Here is a 25,281-nt window from a genome sequence, read left to right on the forward strand (position 1 = left end):
TGATACAATTTGAGAGGTGAGATGCTAGGAAGACCAATGGAAGTGGCCCCATTTTTTTTTTTTTAAAAAAAGGAAGAACTGAAATCATTCCAAATATTTAGGAGCTTGATGAATTAATCAGAGTAAACTCTGAACCAGCAGTTGTTTTGTGTGTGAAAGGTCTGGAATAGTACTAATTACAGCAGAATCAATGGTCACCACCATCAATGGACAAATACAGTACACAGTTGAATCGTGATTATTATTTCTCCTAATTAGACTGATCATATTTGCTTTCCACCTAGTTTTATTACAGTGCATTTCTGCCATACAGTATAAACTGAAGAATTCACATAATATGAATTTGAAGGAAGACTGAAGAGATGGCTTGGACCTTGTTCTGTTTTAAACTAAGTTTAATGAATGCAAGATCTTGAGAAGACCAGATGCAAGCAAGGGAGGGATGTTATGCCTGTAAAAATGGTGCAGAAGAGAGACAATGTCAGTAGGTTCAGCTTTTATTATGTCTCCAACACTTTGACATAATAAGCAACATTGAAAAAAATACCTTTGCATCTGGCACCACTATTTTGGAACAAGGAACACAGCACTTATTTGCTATGACATAAGTTTCTATTTGGAATACTGCAACATACGCAAAAAAGTGAGATAAAATAATTCCCTGTGAACTATGTTATAGGCAATGAACAATATGTGACCTGTACAGTAGCTATTTTTATTAGGTACAGATAAAGCTTATTTCTATTGGTGTGCCTATCAAAACATGCATTTTATATTCTTTATCCTTTGGCCTTTACTTCAGTTGATCATGGTAACTGCCATCTAGCAAATGTTAGGCTTCTGATGAATTAGATTATTTGTAGAGTGCATACTGATATATGTTCATATAAATAGCTATAAATTGCCACAGAAAAAGTAGCTGTTGCAAAGCTCCTTCCTTCTCAATGGCTTTGAAGGAAGCTGCCAGAAGAGGTCCATCCATCAATCCACTTCAAAACTATTAAGGAGAAAATGCAAGATTTGCATATTTTGTCACACATTTCAGTAATAAAATGACTGGATGGCATTGTTTTGTTGCTCTGTGGGAGAGCAAATAGCAGTAGAATTAAAGTGTTTTCCTCTTCTTTTTTATCATTATAACGTCTTACATTTGAAGACCAAAGGCAGAATAATCTGTGTAAATCAGTAGCCTTCAATCATTCGGACCTGAACTTGAAGCAAAATATGCATCACTGACCCATTACTTATACTTATTATTTTATTGTGTGTTATTTTATTGCATATTGGATAGTACTCTTGCACGCACAAAGACTGAGCTGCTGCAGCTACCCATCTGCCGAGTAATTCAAAGTACTCGTCACCTTAATAACTTTCCCCAAAGAATTATGGGAACCATAGTTTAAGGGTGCTGGGAACTGTAGCTCTGTTAAGAGCAGCAAATTGTTAGCTGTTTTATACTGTATTTATTAGGTGTCAGGGACGGAGGAAGAAACATTCGCGGCATTTTTCCGCATCGGGTGCCGAACTAACTCGACCAGCCTTGGGTACTACTATGGAAGGCAACATTTGCCGCTCCGCCTCAGGCGGCGAAACGCCTCGAGGCGGCCCTTCTCCCCACACGAGCGCAGCAGAGAGGGACCGACTTCCGCTCCCTCGCATTCAGCTGTGCGGAGGGGGCCTCGCTCGGAACGTCAACGGACGCCTTCACGGGAGGGAGCGCATGCGCAGCTGAGGGAGTAGGCGGGGACACCGAGGCGGGGCTGGGAGGAGGGAACCAAGGGAGGAGGGCGAACGTCAGCTGGCACCAGCGCCCAATCGGCGAAGGGCTCGTGGAGGCGGCTGTGATGTTGTCACCTGACTGTGGTCGGGCAGCGCAGCGCCTGGAGAAGCCGCGGCGGAGCTGGCCCCGAGGCAGGGGGTCGAAGTGGCTCAGGCTCGCTCGAGGGAGCTGCGGGTGAGTAAGATGGCCGGCGGCGCTGGGGCGGAGGTGGAGGGAGAAACCCTCGCGCGGGCAGGCGGGCGGAGCGGGGCTCGTGGGCGGCGCGGCGGGTTGCGGGGACAGCGCGGCAGGGAGGGCGAGAGCGCAGGCGCACAACTCGCGAGAGGCTCCCCAGAGTCTGCATGTTTTCCTCCGCGTCCGGGTCGGGGGGGGGGAGCGGAGCAGGGCGAGGACGAGGCTCGGCTGCCCTTTCGAGCCGAGGCTGGGAAGTGGCTCGAAGGGCGGGTGGCGGAGTCGTGGAGGCGGCGGCGGTGTCCGGGCCACAGGCATAGAGGCGCCTTCGCCGGGCTCTGGATGCCTTGCGGTGGCTCCGCCAGTGTCCGCCCCCCCCCGCGCACCCCGTGTAATCTCTTCGGGGCAGAGACCCATCCCTCCTGCTCCTTCGGCCTTGTGCTTATAGAGTCCGGTTGCCGGACCTGGGGGGGGGGGCAGTCCGTGTGCCTTTTCTCCTGTGAGCCGGACTGACAATAAGACCCGCTGGCCACAGAGAGTGTCACAAGGAGCTGGATTGGTTTGCTGTGGACTAACCATCGCAGGCTACTGCAGTCTAAAGCCAGACACTCTGACTAAGAATAAGGTTCGTCTGGGCATAGTTGGACTTGGTTTTATGTCTTCCGTTTGAATAATGTCCGAATAACTCGCATTGCCTGGGCCTACGGAATGCAACCTTTTAAGCCTACCTGACAGCTTCGTTTGAACGCCGGCTTTCTCCATCTCAAGACTTTGTGCCCGATGCACTCGCATGGCTTTCCTGCCAGCCACGCTTGGTTTACTATCAGACCTGAAATGCTTTGCCTGTGTTTTGTGGCATTGTGATTGGCCTAATAGCGATTTTAGAATTCTGTGGGTGGTGAACAGCAGTTTTAAAAGCCACAACTTTTTAAAAGTGCAAGCAGCAAACAAATAATTACAAATAGAAAATAAAAGCAATCCAACCCACTGGCAGCATTGAGTGAATGTGCTTAAAATGCAGCTTGAAGGATGCAACCCTTAACACACTTAAGGTACGTTCACTTTATCGCTTGCTCTGAATCCAGTGTGCAGTGTTCTCCCACTGCCAATTTTGGAAGCGGTATCTACATTGATCCATTATTTTCTTGAGAAACACTGGTGTTTTTCTGCTGAAAAACACTGATGAGTTTTTCTTCAAACCAGCTAAAATCCAACTGGGTTGGAATAGAATAATAGAATCAAAGAATTGGAGAGTTGGAAGGGATAAGTGGTAATATGAACATTTAAGACAACCATCACACATGCACGGAAGAGTGCACATGTGCAGATAATAGCTTCATGAACATGAGGTTTTTTTTTGGGGGGGGGGTTGCAAGGGCATGGAAGCCAAAAAGGTCATGCAGGTCATGTGAAGACATCCTTACCCCCTCTCTGTGGTGTGAGCAACACTGCACATGTGGCTAGAAACACAGCAGGGAGAAATTATTTCACTGCGTTTAAGCTGTTAATGTGAAGATACCCTTAATGATAAATCATTGTAGAAACTGTGTCCAAGTAAACATGTGCAGGATCAGCTGATCCCATATCTTCTGTGGACAGGATCATGAGGTTAGGTTGAAACATTGAGTGTTCTTCTTAGGGACGTTGATAAAATGTGATGTCAAGAAGTTGAGTTAGTACAGTGGTACCTCAGGTTAAGTACTTAATTCATTCCGGAGGTCCGTTCTTAACCTGAAACTGTTCTTAACCTGAAGCACCACTTTAGCTAATGGGGCCTCCTGTTGCTGCTGCGCTGCCGGAGCCCGATTTCTGTTCTTATCCTGAAGCAAAGTTCTTAACCTGAAGCACTATTTCTGGGTTAGCGGTGTGTGTAACCTGAAGCGTATGTAACCTGAGGTACCACTGTATTGTGAAGTAGAATGCTTCAAATTATAAAGTAGCCAAACATGTCTACTTGTAATGGGGGAGAAACCCATTGGATTTAGCAGCTGCATCTGACAGGTGAACATAGTAGATTAAAAGGCCAGTACAGTACTTGAATGAGATCTTAATATGTCCCCTTGGTTGCACTTTGGCGAGGTCTGTTACAGATATATTACACCTGAATTAAACAAAAAGATTAATTGTGTTTTCCAAAAGATCTCGAGGCTCATGAAAAACTGCCAAGGTAAGGTAAACAATAAGCTGTGCCTTCTTTCCTCCTCCTGTTGTCTTTATTTTTCTTGGCAGCATGACATAAGCGTCTAGCTGTACCACAATAGATAAACAAGCCCAACTACATTTCATATCATTCCTCCCTCCCCCGTTTGAATTTGTGCCTCTCAATGCATGTTGGCTATGCTTGTTCTGTTACAAGATTTAGAAACAAATATAAAGTGTTCATTTCAAATCCCATAAAACAACAGAAAATATAACAGATAAGGAAACCTCTTTGAGGCCTGCCTAAACCTGTATTTAGTAAACTTCTGAAGGCAAAAATTAACTTGTTTTTGTTTATCACCTTCAGCTCCAAATTCTGCACAGAGTGGTCTTGGCTACTGTTTTATCACGGACAGATTGTTTTATTTCAATTTTTAAAAATGTATTTGTGATTTCATTATTATCGTCTGTCACTTTGAACTTCATGGAAAATTGTCTAATAATATAGTAAATGAACCAAGTAGTTTAAAGCCTAGATCTCCCAACTTGGCCCATATAAGGTATTTTCTTCCTATGAATAATAATGCTTAATCATAAACACCTGCATTGTAAGTCCATTGATTTTATTTGAATCAGATTGCAGTGTGGGGAGCACATGGGAAGTTCAGAAAGTCTAGAAAGACCTTGCAGCTCTAAGTTGTGCATGCTTACTCAAAAGCAAACTGAGTTGCTGTTTTACAGTAGTCTATTGACTGATAACTCAAAAGTGTGATGAGGTTTAGGGATGATATAATTTGTGGTGACACAGAATTATCTGTAGACTACGTATCAATGGCATACTGATTGTTTTTAAAGTTGACTTTAACTCTGTACAGTATAAGAGTATAATGTTTACAGTATAAGAGTATAATGTTTCAGTCGAAAGGAAGCACATTTGTAAATGAAGCCTAACACCTTCAAAACTAATATTTAGATACCCAGCCCTGGAATCTTACACATATTTTCTTGGAAATAATCCACATTGAGTTCAATAGGCCCTAATCACAGGTAAGTACAATGGTACCTTGGGTTACAGATGCTTCAGGTTACGCAATTTTGAGTTGTGCAGGAAGTACTGGAACAGGTTACGGCGCTTGCGCGTGCGCAGAAGTGCTAAATCGCGCTTTGCACATGCGCCAAAGCGTGGCCTGTGCGTGCGCAGACGCGACACTGCGGGCTGCGAACGTGCCTCCCGCACGGATCACATTCGCAACCCAAGGTTCCACTGTATGTATTGGATTTCAGTTTTAATGAATGGCAGATTTCTGTTGTTCATTTTAGTGTGGCAATACTAATTAGCTTCTTCTTAAACTTATTGGAAATAAATTCCTAAAACTGTCAAGTAATTTGTTTGGGACTGGGATACCAAGTTACAACCCTGTATTCAGGGGATGATCCTAATATTGGCCAGGCAGCCGTGGGGCTTAACAGAATAATAGATGTAACTATTGTTACATCTGCAGCCCCCCCTTTCGCGTCATGGACCTCCACAGCTGTGGCGTCTCCTCACCAGTGGAGCCCTCCTGGGCAGAGGGGCACCTGTGCCTCATGTAGATCTTCTATCATGGTGCATCAGGGGTTTTGATTGCTCTGCCCAGTGGACACAAATTTACAGGATGGCAGCTGCAAGCTAGCTAAGCAGTTTCAAGCACTTCAAATTAAGAGGTTTTAGGATAATACTAATTTGCATGCTAATTTGAAAAGCCCTGGAGTCATTTGTTGCACTTAAGACTTGTAAGAACGGTCACATTTTCACTAATTACTATTAGAGCTGCTTTGCGTAAAAATACCTTTGCATTTTTTACATCCTGAATGAGGTTATATAGTAAGGCTTCAACTAAATATAAGTTGAAAACTCAAAAATCAGTTTATATGTGCACTCCCTCATATTGTATGAAGCTTTGACTTTAAAAATGAGGTTATATAGTAAGGCTTCAACTAAATATAAGTTGAAAACTCAAAAATCAGTTTATATGTGCACTCCCTCATATTGTATGAAGCTTTGACTTTAAAAATTGTGCATGATTTCTACACCTATTTTAGAAACAGACATTGAAAAGCTATGATGTCCCCAAATTTTGAATTTATATGGGTCTCTCTGATAAGTAGACACGTATATACCCTAGGTTCCCTTGAGAGGAAGAGCAGGATATAAATTAAATTAAACCCTTCTCATTGTATTTTTTTTCATGGGACTGACTTTTAGGAACACTTTAATGTAAGGAGAAAATGCTTTTAACTCTTTCACTTCCAGAAGCAATGCAATTCTATCCAAGCATCATATTTGGCATCTCTGTGGGTGATAGCAACCAACAGAAGGGTTAAATGTGGTGCTTTCGGGGAGTGGGTGACAACACATTGGTTTTCTTCTCCTAGTTTCTGGCATGATGTTTATTGATACATATCCCACTATCTAGCTCCAGGGCTTATAAACTTTTTACCCCCCAGGGCTTCCTTGTGAAAGCTGAAATTATCAGTTAGCAATTACATTGACATCACTTACTGTTGATTCTTTGCTGCAACATTTTCCTTGTGGAGAGAAGTTCTATACCTCAGCTTTCCTGTAGCCAAGTATAAATATTTTTTCCTCCCATTCTTTTGTCCTTCAGTACCTTCTTTTTCTTTTTCCTCTCTGAAATGGCCATCATCTTTTCCTCCTGCCCACTGAACATCTCTTGTTTCCTGGCCATGTTCACTCAACAGGCAAAGAGCTGCTGTTGCAGACATTAATCATAGACTCATAGAACTGTAGATCGGAAGGGACCCCCCAAAAAATCCTGGACAGTTGGCCATACAACTCTCTTTTAAAAAAATCCAACTCTCTCTAAAAGCTTCCAATGGAGAAGAGTCCATCACTTTCCAAGGGAGTCTCGTCCACTGTCAAACAGCTCTTATTTCCAGGAAGTTCTTCCTAATGTTTGGTCGAAAGAACTGCATGTTTAAGAGCACTTACACAGAACAATAATGCAAATGATGTTATTTGTTATTATTGCCCTCAAAGAGCTCAAAGTAGTTATACATGGTTCTCCCATCTCAATTTCTATCCTCACAAGTAGACTAGTTTGATAATAAGGGGGTGACTAGACCAAGGTCACCCAGTGATCTTCATGGCTTTAGCAGATATCTCTCCTAGTATGATAGTCTGACAACATAATTTGTCACCGTACCTAATGATACAGGTTTCTTCCAAGTGTGTATTTGTGAGATCTGTTATGGACTCAATTAAGGTGCCTATTTCTTTTAACACTGGTTCACAACATTAATAAACATTCATTTTTATCATGTTAATATATATCTCCTGTGTATATTCATTACACTAATATCCTCCAAGGAGCTCAGGGAAATATAAAGTGGTTCATCATTTTATTCTCACAGCAATCCTGAGATGCAAGTTAGACTGAGAGATAATGACTGGCCCAAGCTCATCTAGCAGGATTTCATGCTGAGTATTGTGTTTTTTTAAAAAAAATGGTTCTTCCCAGTCCTAGTCCAACTATTTCCCCCAGTTTATATGCATTAATCATTTCAACATCCCAAAATCTAGAATATGTTTTTAATCATATAGTGGTCCCCCCCCCAATAACAGTCGTTAAAATGCTTGCAATGGATCGCCATAATAACCAAGTACTTATAAAATGAGTATTTAATAGGGGGAAAAATTCTGGTCACTTTAAAGTAAGGTTGCTCAAGTGAGGCAGTAACTTTTTCAGTAAAATGCTGTTTCATGCCATGTCAGCATAACATAATGAATCAGCAGCTCTTAACTATTGCAGGCACTCATTCAAAGCGTATCTCTTCCTCCATAAACGGGGAGGTGGTTGGGGTGGGGTTAGATAGCCAACTGTCATTTAATAGCTACTGCTACTTGTCTATGTAAATGTCCTAAGTGGACAGCTTCTATCCCCCCATATTTTACACCAGTTGGGAAATACGTTGTCAACAAAAGAAAATATTTTTAGGTTGGATTGTCAGATGCATCTATATTAAATCTGTACACTTTTCTTCTTTGAATACAGTATTATCCAGTTGCCTTTATTCTGTTAGTTAACATTGCAATAATCTTGTTTTATATTGGACAGCAATATTGCATGGTGGAAACCTTTGTGTTGCAACTTAAGGCACTATTCTTCTCCCTAGACACTAATTAATGAAAGTTGTGCAGTGTCTTTGTGGGGAAAAACACCGGTGTATAGTTAAATTAGATCTTACCCAGTTCTGAAATGGAAGTCTTTGCTTGAGTCAATGCAGATTTTCTGTTCAAGGCTTGGGCTCCGTATAGACCTGTGGCTTTGTGGTAGTTTCTCAAAGTTACAATATTATAAACTAATTCTTTCCTTCTTCTGAAACTTAGATCTTTTCCATACATCATGGTTGTATACATGAGATTGCAGTCCAAGATACTTTCCAAAAAATTAGGAAGACTTTTACTAATTTTATTTTAGTTTTAAAAAACTTTCCCCAATGATACAGGGAAATAACAGCATATTTATAAAGGTTTAACTTTACAAACTAACATGTCCATTTTTTCCACATTTATCCTACTTTTCGATCCTAATTCAGTCCTAAGCACTACTTTGGGGATGTCTTACTAAGGAACTTTTCATAGCCTTCTGGTTTGTTTTACGCATGTTTATAATCTCCTGTGACTTGGAATAGAGCAGGTTCAAAACACAGATACAATGTAGCACACCTTATAATTTGGGTTTTTAGCAAAGGCAGTCATGAGATGTTTTCCGAACATGAATGTGGGCAATTGTGGGATATCCTGGCAACCAGAATATGCCTTTCCTAAGGGTAAATACTGTTCCCCATGTCCTGCACGGAGGACTAGATTTGTATGTGTGTAGTATAGGTGAAAGAACAACAACACTTCTGTTCTGGAACAGCATGCCTAGGGGCCATATTCATTGAAAGCACTCATTTGTGCTGGGTGGAAAACTAGAAGCTTTAATGATCTGCTCCCACTTTCTGAATTTGTGTACCCATTTAACTTTTTTTGCCGATTCAGTGTCTCCTTGTGGCTCCTGAGATGTGTAATACAGTGGTACCTCGGGTTACATATACTTCATTTTTTTAAAAAAATAATATTTATTGAACATTTTCAAATATAACAGAAAAAATAAAAAAAAATAAAACATCCATTTTATAACCTTACTTTCATTAGCATCTTGCCAGGACTTCCCCACCCCACCCCCTCTTGTATTCCAATTCCTTCAAATAGATTCAGCAAGTTCTTACCCCAAATTTTAAACTTATTATAGTTAACCCAATGTTAAGAATGTTTTTCCATCCCCTAAAATCGACCCCGCTCCCTTCCACGAGTTCCCCTCTTTAATATGCAGAACAGATTAAAATAAAAGAAAATAGAACAAAGAATAAAATATAATTTAACACCCTTTGGATTCCAAATTTCCCTCCCCCCTTTCCCGGTTGCGTTCCCCAATGTCCATCAATGCCTGTTGTCATCCTGGAGATCCCACATCTAGGCCGAAATCCTTCACAAGTCCACTTTGCCGTCTTTTTAATAGTCTTTGCCGTCTTTTTGATCATCTTTAGTTTCAAGCGTCCAATCTTGGAAAAGCTCTATCTCAAAAAGGTCCATTTTTTCCATCCAGATCTCTGTATTTAAGAGTAAAAACTCCAATTTTGTTTCTTTAGACCTTTCAAATCTGAATGTCCCAAATGTTCCCACTTCCAGCTTTGTCCAATTCTTGTTGTTCATGTTGTTCTTATTATTCTCTCTCCTCACTTTCCTCTAGTTTCTTTTCCTGCTCTCCTGCAAAAATGTTCCAATTCCAAAAGCTTCTAAATCCCCTACAGAGGCTTTGTTATTCAGGAACAAAACTTTACGTCAAGTCCCTTCCATTCTTGGGTTACATATACTTCAGGTTACATACGTTTCAGGTTACAGACTCCGCTAACCCAGAAATATTACCTCGGGTTAAGAACTTTGCTTCAGGATGAGAACAGAAATCGTGCAGCAGCGGCGGCGGCAGTGGGGGGCCCCATTAGCTAAAGTGGTGCTTCAGGTTAAGAACAGTTTCAGGTTAAGAACGGACCTCCAGAACGAATTAAGTACTTAACCCGAGGTACCACTGTACCTTTTAATGTACCCTTTTCCTTGAAGTTTGGTGCATGTGTGACTACTAAAGATGTGGTGTTAGGTTTTTTTAATTTGACATGTGGAATTTCATTAGGATATGAAGGCGGAAGTGTTCCCAAAGCTGACACTGACTATTCTTCTAAGTCTGCAATGATCCCTCCACCCAGCTTCTATATCCTACACCATTTCTAATATTGGAGCCCATAAATTTAAAAGAGCATTCATTCTGTTTGCTTCCTCAACAGACCTGTTTTTTAAAGTTCAAGTTACATTTGTACAGACTCGCTCAGGCAATGCGGTTGCACAATTTACCCTGCATAAGCAGAATGTATTTAGCTAGAGAGATACACAAGGAAGAAATGACTCAGCTTGACAAAAAATTCAGGTATGATGACTCCTTCAATGTGAAGTTCTGCCCCCACTCCTTATGCAGTCTTGTAAACTGAGCACATTTTGATGGAGACATGTGATAAGAAATAGCTTGCTGTTTTTCATAATTAGGCTTAAAAGAGCTGATATTAATATTGGCATTCAATGGAGGGCAGCGGAGGGAATGGCTTGGCCTTACAGTGATTCAAGTGCTACAGTTGGTCAATCCATTTATTAGGTAGTTGGTAAACAGCTTGGATTTTACAAACTTTATCCAGTGTCCATAAACGGGGAGCCATCACAGATGCTAAGGCACTGGTGTACGATGCTGTTGAAAACCCAAGTCTGTCAAGAGATTAGCTGCTATATTTTGCACCAGATGAAGTTTATGAATCTTATGTAGAACATTTTACAGTAACATAGTCCTGCAGTTAGAAAGATATGCAGCTAGTTTACCAGCTTTTGAGTGAGTTTCAGCCATCTGTCTCCAGTTATCAGGCAGAGTTGGTGAAAGAATCTTCTGTCAAAGAAAACATGGGCTGAAAAGTGTTATGTTGTGATACTTTTTAAATTAACATTTTCATTAAACAGAAAATTGAAGGGAGCTAGTAATTAGAAGCATTTTTGCATTAAATTTATGCAACTTCTGTTATATACCAAATGAAAGTTCTGCTTAGGGTGTGGGTAGATGAACTTTGATCTACATCTTCAGTGGTTTGAAACTTCCTTTTTTCAGTCTACGTAGCAAATTTCCTATGTACATTGTTAGCTTTGTACACAGTTACAACTACCTTAGATTGTTGTGGTTTTGTGTTTTAAGTGTGTGGTGATTTAAAAAACTCAACAACACTCAACTTGATCTTAACATTTAAAATAGAACTACTACTACTACTACTACTACTACTACTACCACCACCATATATGTGTCAGCTATTGGTCACAACAAAAATAAATAGAAGCATTGAAACAACAGAATAAAACACATACAGCATACATGTACTTGAATAGTGATACATCTTTGCCTCAGACCACAAATCAACACACTGGGTAATCTAAACTATCCTAACTTTTTAGAGGATGAAAATGATTGTAAGCAGGGAGCCAGGCAGGCCTCCTGGCAAAGGCCTTTCAGTTGGATTTTAAAAATCGTAATAATATTTATTTACTGTTTTATCATATATCACAATGGTTTACGACAAAATGAAAATATAAAACCAAACAATAAAATCGTGAAAAGTGAAAATAAATTCAAAACAAACTAAATTTATGCTTGCAGGAGGCAGTGGAAGACTGGCGTGCCTGGCATGCTCTGGTCCATGGGGTCATGAAGGGTTGGACATGACTAAACAACAGCAAATTTTATGTTGTTCACCTGATTAGGCCACATATACAGGTTATAAAATGCATCTATTAATAACTGACAGTTTTGTTTAGTGGTGACATATCTTCTGCAGTGTTTTTTCTTGGTGTAGATTCCTTTAACTTTATGGTGTTTTGTATTATTGAGCATTCTGTAAAAAAACTTTTCCTTTATCTCAGGTGTGAAGAATAGAAGCATGTTCCCTCTGAGATCTTCATCCACAGACGTGATACAGAATGTCTTTAAGTGAAAGGAACAGTGTGGTTTTTGCATATGAATCTTCAGTACACAGTGCCAATGTTCTGCTTAGTCTTGACGAACAGAGAAAGCAAGACCTTTTTTGTGATGTTACCATCTTAGTGGAAGATCAGCGATTTCGGGCCCATCGTTCTGTGCTTGCAGCCTGCAGCAATTATTTCTGTTCAAGAATTGCGGGTCAGTTGGAACCTGATCTTATTATTTTACCTGAAGAGGTAAGTGCTGCTACTGCTGCTGCTAGCTCACTTCCTATGTATGCTATTCTATCTACTCACATGTTAAAAATGTTGTTCCTGCTCAAGGTAGTGTAAATATTACTATTAGTGAAAGCATACAAGTGATGTTTAGAATTACTATGTCAAGCAGCCATAGAATGATCTTCTGGGAGGGCAGAAAACCTTCTGTATTAGTATTATTGATTTGACTTAGTAGTTGCCAATTACAGAAAGTCTCTTAAGCAACTTACAACAAGGTTAAACACCAAAAAGCAATGACATGAAGAACATCATTATTATTACAGTTAATTAATTTATTTTGTATACTGGCCTCCATCTGTACATCTCAGGGAGGTTCACATTGTAAAAATAAAAGGTAAAAACACAAAATACACTATAAAGTACATTTCAGTAAAACAGTACACTAACTTGCAAGCAGACAGACTACTAACCAACATGTCACATTCTGTCAAATGCCTGAGAGAACAGATATGTTTTAATCTGGTGCTTGTTTATTATTCCAAGATTATAAAGTCTATGAATACTTTGTGCCCTGTATGAGATAAAATAGAGGATGATCCAATCTCCTGCCATATCTTTCCCTCACTCATTTCTTCCTCCACATGCAGAGAAGTTTGGAGGACTCAAAGAGCTTCATGTGCATATTTTCATGCTCACGGTTAACTAGATTATCCCCTTCAGTTTATATCAAGTGTAAATCTGCAGATAATTGCATCAGCCACTCCTTATTTCAGGGGTGTTTGTCAATATTGTGAGAAAACAAATGTATCAGTTTCTTTTCCTACTAAAGATACAAATACAGGCTCACTCACGTTGAAAGGTTCTGAGTTTATAAGGAAGAGCTAAACAGAAACCTTCATGATTCCCAGACAACCATGTAAACAGTTCTCTAGAATAACCACAATTACATTAATTCTGAAACTGACAAAAAGAACTTCTCTTGCTATGCAGTCCTTCTACATGCACTTCCTCTATTTTCTTCCACTTGAATTTCCATTTCTGTAGCTCCTCAATATAAATTTTTCTCTTTCCGTAAAAGGGAAAAAAAGTATATAGAATTCCTACAACAAATGTAATAGATGGTAAGCCATCGTTTGCTTGTGTCTTGAACAGTCTTAAGTGTGTTGCATCCTGGTGTAGTGAACTGTTCTACAGCTAACTTCTTTTTTTGAATACTCTAGGAGCCTAAAAACTAATACAGTGGTACCTCTGGTTACAAACACTTCGGGTTACAGACTCCGCTAACCTGGAAGTAGTACCTCGGGTTAAGAACTTTGCCCCAGGATGAGAACAGAAATCGCGCGGCAGCAACAGGAGGCCCCATTAGCTAAAGTGGTATCTCAGGTTAAGAACGGTTTCAGGTTAAGAACGGGCCTCCAGAACTAATTAAGTTCGTAATCAGAGGTACCACTGTACAAGATTTTAATTATGTGTTCTTGTACAGTTTAGCCACTATTCTCTCCAAGAAGTATAATCCAGGCAAAGTAGTGGGTGTGCTTCAGTCAAGCCACCAGTGTCACAATGCTTGTGGTACCCTATAAATGATTGCTGTGGCATCTCCACCTCCTAGAAATTGTCTGTCCATGCTTTTCTGTAATAAAAACATCCTTCATACAGCAGAGATAGCCTAGTAATAGCACCAGGAAAAAACATCATAGGGATCAATATCTGTACTTTTACAAATCCATTATATTCCAAATGAATTTACTTTAAAATATTAACAGAATGCATTGAATTAATTTAGGGCTTGGTCTAAAGTTACATATTGCTGACATGAAATCTACTTCAAGATCCATATCCTTTTTGCAGGAAAGATGTGTGAAACAAAAATAGATTATCCATCTACTTTTCAATAATTATTATTAAATTTTGCATGTTTTAATATCAGTTTCATGGAGGAAATATGATGTGTTGGCATTGACTCAAAAGTGGAATACACACACACACACACACACACCCTCCATAGCCCCACTTTTGTTACTCAGTTTCCAAAGAATGTGAGTACTAAATACCTACTCCTAATGGGCACTGAAACATAGTGGTACATGGCCATCACAGACCTCCTCCATTCTTCCCCCCTCAGATCTTAGAGCAGCAATGGCTGCGCATAGAATGAGATCCTTATTTCAGCCCCTTTGAGCATGTTTCTTTCCTTTATACTGCAACTTTACCACCATGTTTGCATTCCACATAATGCATTGATATTTTCACAAAACCCAATGAAACTTCTGTATAATATATGTGTGTTCCAGGTTACCAGTTTTGCATGCTTAGACTTCTAGTCTTCAGCTTCCAATCCTTCAACTATTTTCGTTAGTCTGGTAACATCTAGTACGTCTCCTCATTACTTCATTCTTCACTCTCTTCTTACCTGCTTTATTCTTTTCCTTTGCACGTGCATGCATATACTGCCTATGTGTTTGGCTGCAGTTACAAGATGCATTGCTCTTTCAGAAGCATTTTAGTATAACATTGCATAGGATAAGTTGGAATGCCCTATGTATAAAAATGGATTTTCAGGACAGATTGTGCTGAGGTGCTTTAAGAATGAAAATACTTCTATAAAAAGCTGTAAAAAGTGAAAAATAAAATGCAATCTGATTACTATTCCTTTGTAGCCGCAAATAACTTTAGATGTTGAGCCACCATGTAACAAATGTACCTATATAGAATTTATATCAGTTCTACAAAACATTATTTGTAATAAAATTCTGTATAGTCAAAGTGTCCTGCCAAATATGCATTTGTTCTTTTATTGAAAGTTTTGATTGATTCTCTTCTTATATTTTCCAGTGTACATTGTAGCATTTGTTTGTCTAGCAATGAGACTGTTTGAGAGTAAGCAAGCCAAAAATAAGCGTGGTTATTTAGAAGCAGTTTTAATCATAACTTGTTAATGGTTCACATTGCTAAACAGTAAGGGTTAATTTTCATACAAGTGTCATTTTTGTCTTTTGCAGGTTAGAAATTTAACATGCATCTTTTTGCTCCTCTTCCCTGCGACAGGTAACACTAAATGGATTCGAACCTTTGCTTCAATTTGCATACACTTCCAAACTTATTTTAGATAAAGACAATGTGGCTGAAGTCTGCAAGTGTGCAGAGTTTTTGGGAGTACATGACATTGAGGAATCTTGCTTTCAGTTTCTTAAATTCAAATTCCTGGACCATAAATCCGGCCGGCGGGAATACCTCCCCCAAAAATGTTGTAAACAGCGCTGTCAGAAAGAGCTTCGTAAAATAGATGCTGATGATGGGGCTCTAGAAATAGATGGTGTGGATGACATTTTACAAAATAAACACATTCAAAATCCTCAGTTGAATGCCTGCAAAAATGAACAAAATTTGGAAATGTCTATTCTGCAAGATAATGCCAGTCAGACCTGTGAGTCTGTATCAGAAAGGGGTCATGTCTTTGGTTTAGAGTCCCTATATCCCAAATACAGGAAGTTCCAAAAAGCTTTAGGAAATGATAAAGTCGCTATTGCGGAGTCCAACTCCAGTATTAAAGAGATTGCATCCGTTCATCAGACTGAATCAAATACTACTGGTGCTATAAAGAAATCTCTTGACTGTGCAGCTGTGCAGCCAGTCGCAAAATGTGAAGATGCTCAGGTAGAGATGGAAGAAGATGGGAAAGAAGAGTTCATAAAAGAGACAACCCCTCTGTTCCAAAGTATTGAATGCTCTGTGGAGAAGATGGATTCTGCTTTTGCCCCCCACAATTTTTCTGTTGCCACTCATGGACTTTATTCTGCCTCTTTCTTAAATGCTTATGATCAATGTTGTAATTTGACTTTGAGTGGTATGCAGAGCAATACAGAGGTAGCTGAAAAAAATGGCATTGTTTCTGGAGCTGGAAGTTGCAAATCAGTGAATGAAAACGTTGAGGGCCCATCTTTGAAAACTCATTTGTGTGACAGAGAAAATGTGAACAGCAGTTCGCCTAGCAATCGCAGCAGTGTGGAGAGAGAGATAGCAGAACAGCTAGCAAAAGGATTTTGGAGTGATGTTTACAGCACAGATCCAGCATGCCAAGTCAGCTTGTCTCCTGCATCATCAAAAGACTTTACAGAGCAGGTCTGTTCCGAAAAGAAAACGGAGTGCCCATGGTTAGGTATTAGGATCAGTGACAGTCCTGAGCATGGCCCTCAAAGAACTTTTACAACTTTGAGCTCCGTCACTTGCCCCTTCATCAGTAATCTTGGAACTGAAAACAGCACTGATAATAATAGTGGAGACTGTGTTCCAGAACAGCAATCAGATCAGTGCCCTTACACCTGTGTGATAAACCTGGAAGAAGAATCCGAAACTGATACAGAAGGAGATAGTGAATCCTGTTCTGCCAGAGAACAGGAATGTGAGGTGAGAATGTACAAAGTATCCCCTTTTCTGCCTTAAAAGTTGCATTTTATAATTCAGAGAGCTCTTTCACTTTATTACTGGAAAGTTTAAAAGAAAGCTTAAGAGTTTCCTCCTCACTTTAAAACGAACAATCATTTTATATAATGACAGCTTTTGTAAATGAATTTGTTTAGGAAGTAATTCTGTTGAAATGGGTTGCGTAATTGTGCTGATTTTGCACTTGCAACACCTGCCTTAAGAAGTATATTAAGTTTTGAAAGATGAAATGACTGTTGGGATTGAAGAAACACTTTTATTTTTAGACTTAGTTTTCCACCATGCGTACATGCAATTAAAGGTACTTCCCCATAACCGGTTCCAAGATAATAATCACCAGAATGGAATTGTCACTGCCTAGGGCTTGCCGATCAGAAGGATGGCAGTTCGAATCCCCGCAACGGGGTGAGTTCCCGTTGCTCGGTCCCTGCTCCTGCCAACCTAGCAGTTTGAAAGCACGAAGTGCAAGTTGATAAATAAGTACTGCTTTGGCGGGAAGGTAAACAGTGTTTCCATGCGCTGCTCTGGTTCGCCAGAAGCGGCTTAGTCATGCTGGCCACATGACCAGCTGTACGCCGGCTCCCTCGGCCAGTAAAGTGAGATGAGCGCCGCAACCCCAGAGTCATCCACGACTGGACCGAATGGTCAGGGGTCCCTTTACCTTTACCTTTAAGCACTGTAACACAGTACAATTGATACTGGATTCTGGTATGAAAATGTCAGTTTTGCATAATTTCTGTCATCCATTGAAATATTTTTGTTGAACAGTTAGATATTTTATTGCAGCTAGTGTAAATTTCTTTCCACAAGCTACACAAAATAGCATTTGTAATCGTGTTCCCAACCAGATTGTATGGTGGTTTCTCAAAAGACTCCCCTTTCAAAATTTGGGATCATGCACAGGCCACACTTACTCTGGATATAAATACGGGTCATTTTGTATTGTGCAGCGGCTGCCTTACTAACATCTGTCTGCACAGGTGGATGTGAACCATTGAACTTTTTGGCTTCCGGGCTGCCCAGTACTCTTGCATGTGTATGCACACTTTCTCTAAAGGTGTCTAGGCACAGCTCCTCTTCTGCACAGGCATGTTCTTAATGTAATGTGATCAATCTCTTATCATCACCCTCCCAACCACAGACTGGGCCAACCTAGGTTCTACTTAGAACAGCATTGTGGTTCTCCCACGTACTTTCTCTTAACTGATTATTGTATTCCCCTGTATTCAGTTTAGTGAACTGAACGGTGACAAGCAAGCCACCCCTACAGCTTGATTCCGGAGATTCTAATTGTTCACATATCATGCACAGTATGGCTTTCTAAAGTGGAGCTAGGTTTTGACCACATCAATGTTTTCAAGGTGTTTGGTCTTCATCTTTGAAGAACCCTGCTGCTCTTAAATTCCTCTCATACTTAACATACCGTATTCAGAATGGCAAATATTCAGATCTGCTGAAAAGGTTTAAATTAACTTCATGTTTAAATGCTTGTGTTCCTCACTTTTTGCTAAGGATTGCTACTTCAAATGCCAGACATTTATACAGAAATTCCTCATTATTGCAGATTTAGTTAGCTAAAATACCATTCCTTTCCATGTGCTGCTCTAAATATTAGCACTATAAGCATACAAAGTGGTGTTTCTTTCTGAATGTGACTCTTAAGGTGATTAGATATATATTTTAACTCTTATTAATGTACCAATCAATTAGAAAGCTAGTATTGAGATTGTTTTTGCTGTGTTTTGGCCTTGTAACCATTCACGTAAATGATTGCACTAGGACATGGGTCTCTACATTTTGAAACACAGTAGGGTGTGCAAGTTTCTAAAGCTATATTTACTTTCCAGGTAAAGCTGCCATTTAATCCACAGAAGATAATTTCTCTTTCTAGAAATGACTTTCAGTCATTTCTAAAAATGCACAAATTGACGCCAGAAGAGCTGGACTGTATCCATGATATTAGAAGGCGAAGTAAAAATAGAATTGCCGCACAGCGCTGTCGTAAGCGAAAGCTAGACTGCATACAGAACCTTGAGTGTGAAATAGAGAAACTGGTATGTGTGAAAAGCATTTTTAAACCTACATTTTCAAAAGAATCCTGGATCATTTTTGCCACACCTGTCGATTCCTTTTATCATGGTTGTAAGTTTTAAGAGATAGCTGTAGTGTTGAGCAGCCTGAGATCTTTCTGACTCCCATTCTCTTTCTACCCCCACCTGAACTGCAACTATAGCAAAGTGTCTGATGGGCAGTAAGTAGCTGGAGGCAGAAGCTGTGTACACGGAGGTGGCAGTGCAGAACTGTGCATTCCAGAGATGAGCTGGCAACCTGCAAGGAGAAGCTGAGCACAATAAGGCTGCTGCATTGACTCCCTCCTGTCAGGCTAGCCACCTACTTCATTTACAGCCAGAGCAGTAGCTGCACCACAGCCACCTTCACCATCTGTTTCTGTGTGTTCATTGCTACACTTCTTTCTGCTAAGCAGTGTCAGGGAGCTGCTTTAATGGTGAACATAACGGTAGCAATGTATGGAGGATTGTGTGTTTTCTCTCTTTCCAGGCTCTGGAGCAGCCTTTCTCAACCTGTGGGTCCCCAGAGGTTGTTGAACTACAACTCCCATCACCCCAGCTAGCAAGGCCAGAGCTCAGGGATGATGGGAGTTGTAGTCCAACAACATCTGGGGACCTACAGGTTGAAAACCGCTACTCTGGAGGTTGTGTTTCTTTTAGGGAGATTGAGGTCATGTTGCCTAACCAAGAGCAATTGTATCAGTGATGGGGGAAATTCTGTGATGGTCAAAGTGTGTCTTTTAAAAGGGTTAGAAGGTCCCATCCTGTTGCCTCCCCAGTAAATTTGATGAGTCTTTTCTTACTTCTTGAAAAACTTGACATTTTTTCTGGTATCTCTATAGGGTATTGTAGGGGATAATAATAATCTTGATGGAGGGAATTTTGAAAAATGTCCTGACCTGAAAATCTCCTTAGTGCTGCTGTCTATCTGTTTCTCACTGTGTGTTGGATCTGAGGTATATATTTCACCCTGGTGTTTGGTATGTGGTGTCATGCCAACAAAACAAATTGCTTTACAAGGCAGTGGTGATTCGTAATTCTGCCTAGAACCAGGAGTCCCTGAGTCATTTGTAGTAAAGATGCCATTTACTGTAGCAAGGGCTCTTTCATCCAGAGTACACACTTTATCAGAAACAAAAAGACACTTTTAATCCACACTGGCTAACTAGTGTTGCATTTCTTCCCATTTTTATTCATACATCTTAGAAGTGAAAATCATAACGTTATGCTACCCTATTACTTTATAAATATCATTTACACAACTGATTGTTAGAACACAATTATGCTATTAAAGAGAGAAGCTGCTGGAAACATTAGTAGGTAATTGAGTACCCAAGTTTTGAAACTTGACTGTCGATTGACTATTTTGTACCACTACTTCTTGTTGTGTATGCTTCTTCAGCCCTAAGTATATGTAGCTATTTGTGTAGAGCCTATTGCTATGGGAAATCTGGATTATTGCCACCCACCTAATAGCTCTGTGTTGCACCATCATAAACATGGCTGCTAATAAAATGCCTAGCACGTCCTTTCTGGTACAAACACATACACATAGGGCTGTAAGCTTGTAGACTATGTTATTGTAAGACTTTAATATAAAATGCAGTAGCTAGAATTAGATTTCCCTGCTCAGTTTGCCTAGTTGTGTTTGTGAAGGTGTGCTTCCTCCAGTTGCTTATGTGAAGTGGTCCACAGATTATTTGGTCTGATACTAATCATGTCAGAAAATTCCATCATTTACATGAGTGAAGGAGCAAGAGTCTAGGAAACATTAAGAGACATGGGTATCTTCAGACAGAACAGCACTCTTCAGCATGCTGCATTTTGTCCAAGGGATACCAGTTATCTACACTGCTACCTTTAAATAGATTGAAAGTTCAGTGTATCACCCTTTCACAAATATAGCCAATTAGATTGCTGAATTAGACCACTTGAATTAAAGCTGCACATAAGTAACATTCTGGCTTTACTTTTGAGCTGTGATCATATTCCCACCTCCTTTGGAACCACATTGGACTCAGTACTTGTATGTATGGGAGTAGCTATTAGTATTGTTTTAACACTGTTCTTGAACTTGTGTTACATTTCATTTTAATTTTTGCAAATGAGTACACATCAAGCCATCTAGTGTCATCCATTATTGTTTTCTTCTAAACTAATTCACACATCTGGAAGTAGAATTTAACTTTGATTTTAAAAATAAAATAAAGCTGCACAGCTCATTTCCAAATAAAGCATACTGCATTTCAGAGCAAAGTACCAAACTTATAACTCTTTTGTTTTTCTGTAGCAAAATGAAAAAGAGAACTTGCTGAAGGAGAAAGATCAAATTTTGTCAACACTGGTTGAGACAAAGCAGAATCTGACAGGACTTTGCCAACAAGTATGCAAGGAAGCAGCACTGAGTCATGAGCAAATACAGATTCTTGCAAAATATTCTGCCTCTGATTGTCCACTTTCGTTTTTGGTCCCAGAGAAGGAACAACCAGCACCAGCTGATGTTATGTCTGCAACGCCATTGTGTGTAGAATTATCTGCAGGTCTTTCTGTTGCATCAACAAATGATTAGAGTTCCACTTACCAAAGTGTAAAAGGAGCATGTGATACAGATACGATCAAGCACAAAAAATTGTCCAGTTCCTGTAATAATATCTGAGAAAACATTGTGTCCAAAGAGGTGTGCAGAACAGTATTGGTGTTGCCAGTTTTCATCAATGAATGACTTCATAAATGCACTACAGAAAAACCGTATTTTTGTCACACTCGTACTAACAGGGTTCAAAGATTGGTTGCTTAGGAGGAATAGTGTGCACCTGCTTATGCTTAACTATCCACCATTCTCTGTGAACCCTAAAAGTAATTATGGGCTTCTCTTTCTGACATGTGAAGGAGCTGTTTTGCAATTTAGAGGCTTTAGGCTGCCAGTACCATATGAATCAAAATAACTGGAACAATTTGCCTTCTTAAAAATTCTCTCAACAATCCAGCCTAGATGTGTTTCAAATGAATAAATACATCTGGTGACACATCATTGGGAATAGTGGGTCTTTTCATTAGAAGCTTTTCCCATTCTTGGCATGTTGCCCTTCCATGCTCTCCAAAGGTTGAACCCAGTGTGGCGACAGTGGGGTTCTGTTGACATAGTGGTACTCTTGTTTCTTTTCCTCCCCCAAACACCCACCAAATCTGCTTGGGGGACCGGAGTGGACAGGAGAGGAAATTCCATTCTATCCCTTGGGGAAAAGTCCTTAGGCATTGTTGGATACTGCCCCCAATACGTGAGGTTCTGCTTGACATAAAATTTGTGCTTCTTGCTTGAGATTTGATAAGTGGTTATAAGGAGAATTAAAATGATCAAGTATTCCAGAAGGATTTCAGCTTTTACTATTAATAGTGGGACCAGTTCGGATGTATTTAAAAACTATTCTCTTAAATGGATAGTTAATTTATATTCAGTTTTCATTGTCTTGTTCTTCACTTATAAAAATAGAATCACTTTGATTCTTCAATAGTTCTAACTATTAAAAATAAGCAAATAGAGAATTTTATGGTAGGCTTCTCTGCATTGTATTAATTACAGAAAATCCATATAAAATCTGTAATTGCTCTTAATAACAGAAGCTTTATCTACTGAACCTCAAATATTTTTGCTGGTTTACAAATGCAAAAGCCAATGGAATTCTTCATTTCCTACCTCAAAACAGGCATCTGTTTTTATACCTATGTTTGGAATATGATCATCTTTCTATAACTGCTTTGCAAGATTTTAGCATAGTAGATCTGCTATTTCTTAACATGCTAAGATATTGGTTAAGTTAGTGTTGACTTTAGCCTCTAGGAAAGTAAAATAGCATTTTATAAAATATAATACGAACATACATGGGGAACATTTGGCCAAATACATAATCTGAACAGTACTTTTGATAACCAGCATGTATTACAAAAACTACACTACCTCACAGAATGATTTCAAGATCATTCAAAGCTGCAGTGGTATTCATAAATACTTGTCACGAATTAGCATTATGATTTACACAGCTTACAGACTTTTGACTTCATTGTGGAAGTTCCTCTATAAGTTCATTTGTTTTCTTTTGTGTATGTTCAATTCCATTGTGATAATTTTAGGGAAGGATTCTAGCATTTTGGGTGTTGTGTGCATTTAATAAGGCACTTACTCTTGAAAAGTGCACATAACTTCTGACCTAGGAGTCATATGCTTCAACTTCCTTCTTGATCCACCCTGTTCCTTTCTGACAAATCAGTTAGCAGTGCCAAATTTGTTTAGGCTTATAATGTAAAACTTATACTTTAAAGAAGTAGCTCTGTTTTGAAAGGATATAATATTGACATAATTGCTTTTGAGATACAGCTAAGTGTCAATACTGTAAACTAAATTGTATCTGTAGGGAACTGGATTTTCTATGGGCTGGCTAGTGTTGAGGTTGACAGGGACAGTCTGGCTTAAGTCTCTGTCTCAAAGCCAACTAACAAAGAGTCTGGAAGACTGGATTATTGTCCAGTAGAGCAGTGCATCAGAGCCTGCACTGCATTCTTGCTGTTGGTTAATAAATTTACTGAGTGGTATTCAACTAGTTTTACTCTCTGTCAATTTGTTGAAATTAATGGAGCTAACATAGTCATGTTTGCTAATTTCTTCAGGTCTATGTTAAGTAAAACTTAATTGAATACCACTCATGGTCTGTGAATTGAAGCTCCAGGTTCAGTTCACATTTTTATAGGAATTGTTAAATATGCTCAGTTTCTAACACCTAATTGAAAAAAGGAGGTGGTTTAATACCTAATCTGCTACCTCTAGGAAAGTTTGTACAGTGATGCCTCAGGTTGTGTGCAAACACTGAATGGCTAAAACATCAGCTTGCAAATGTTGGAATGAACTTCAATGGCAATTTTAATATACAAGACTCTCAGGTAAAATGTGTATTTTTTTTTAGTTTCAGCCAAGAACATTCAGTTTTGAACTTGTAATATATTTGCATCAAGGCATGTCAAAAGTAGTTTAAAATATTTTGGGCAAATTGTTAGGTGTTCTAACAACAAAACAGCATCAAGATTGTAAAAAGCGACTCTCCATTAATTACAATTGATTTTATATCTTTCATAGTACAGTGTTTTCTAATGCAATAAAAACCACTACCCTTTCTAAGCAGGTCTTCATTTTTGTAAAATTTTGGCATTGTAGAATTGATGCATACTGATTGATTCATTTAGTACTACTAAAGCTGAACTCTGGAAATAACATTATTTATACAGTTTATATAATATATTAAAGCAGCAAATATTACTGAATTGGAATAAAACTCCTAAAAACTCACTTTCCTGAGTCTCATTCTTAACTTGGAGAAACAAACATAATTTGTTACTGTGATTAAGCTTTGGGTCATAAAACTATCTATTTCTTAGGAAGTTTCTGAAACCCTTGCTTATAAGGGCTTATTCATATAGTGGCGTAGTTCAGACATAGAAAAAACATGGTTTCATGCCATGTGAATTAAGCCACCTAAAGAGATTATAAGGTTTTGCTTCCACTTTTAAACAAAACACAATTCCTTTTTATGCTCTGTTTTGTTTAAACCAAGAATATGGAGCTTCTTTCAGTCTCAGAGCTGCTTTTCCTCATGGGTAAATGGGCAATCTTCCAGGGGTGGGTATGTCCTGAATTTTTTTTATTTTTTTTATTTTTTTTTTTGAGGAAGGGGTAAAATGTGAAGGGAGGGGGTTTGGTCAGTTGTAAGGTGAAGGGAATTAGCAATGGGGTGACGGGTAACATGAGCAGGAGCACATCCCTGTGTTCTTCTATTACAGTGATACCTCAGGTTAAGAACTTAATTCGTTCTGGAGGTCCGTTCTTAACCTGAAACTGTTCTTAACCTGAGGTACCACTTTAGCTAATGGGGCCTCCCACTGCCGCTGTGCTGCCACTGTGCAATTTCAGTTCTCATCCTGAAGCAAAGTTCTTCTTAACCCAAGGTAGGTTAGCGGAGTCTGTAACCTGCAGCGTCTGTAACCCGAGGTACCACTGTACTTTGTAATACAGGCAACTCCCAAATTACATGGGGGTTACGTTCTAAGGCACCACTCATTTAAGTGAAATCACATATATTTGAAACTCCATTGAAAAAGCCTGCAAACATCCCATTCTGCTCCTGTACTGCCCCATTCTGTGTGGTGTCACTTTCAGATTCGATGTGATGTGTGTATGTGCAGGTGTGCATATATAGAACGATTGTAGATGAAGAGTTGCCTGTAGTTGCAAACTGGTTGAAAGGTGGGATATAAATTTGCCAAACTAAATCATGCCTGGGCACACCTGAAATCCATATGTTCATGTAATA

General features: G+C 39.4%; 1 protein-coding gene across 1 annotated transcript; it reads left to right on the plus strand.

The window, feature by feature from the left end:
• Positions 1-1,797: 1,797 nt before the first annotated feature.
• BACH1 (BTB domain and CNC homolog 1) lies at positions 1,798-24,260 on the plus strand. The gene is made up of 5 exons (XM_081859282.1): positions 1,798-1,954; positions 12,141-12,434; positions 15,462-16,820; positions 18,704-18,910; positions 21,216-24,260. Exons 2-5 carry the CDS (start codon positions 12,198-12,200, stop codon positions 21,492-21,494), a joined length of 2,082 nt encoding a protein of 693 aa, XP_081715408.1. The 5' UTR covers positions 1,798-1,954; positions 12,141-12,197; the 3' UTR covers positions 21,495-24,260.
• The last annotated feature ends 1,021 nt before the right edge of the window (positions 24,261-25,281 follow it).

The sequence above is a fragment of the Podarcis erhardii genome (genome assembly GCF_964252035.2).
Source record: "Podarcis erhardii genome assembly, chromosome: 4".
In the NCBI taxonomy this organism is placed as follows: Eukaryota; Metazoa; Chordata; class Lepidosauria; order Squamata; family Lacertidae; genus Podarcis; species Podarcis erhardii.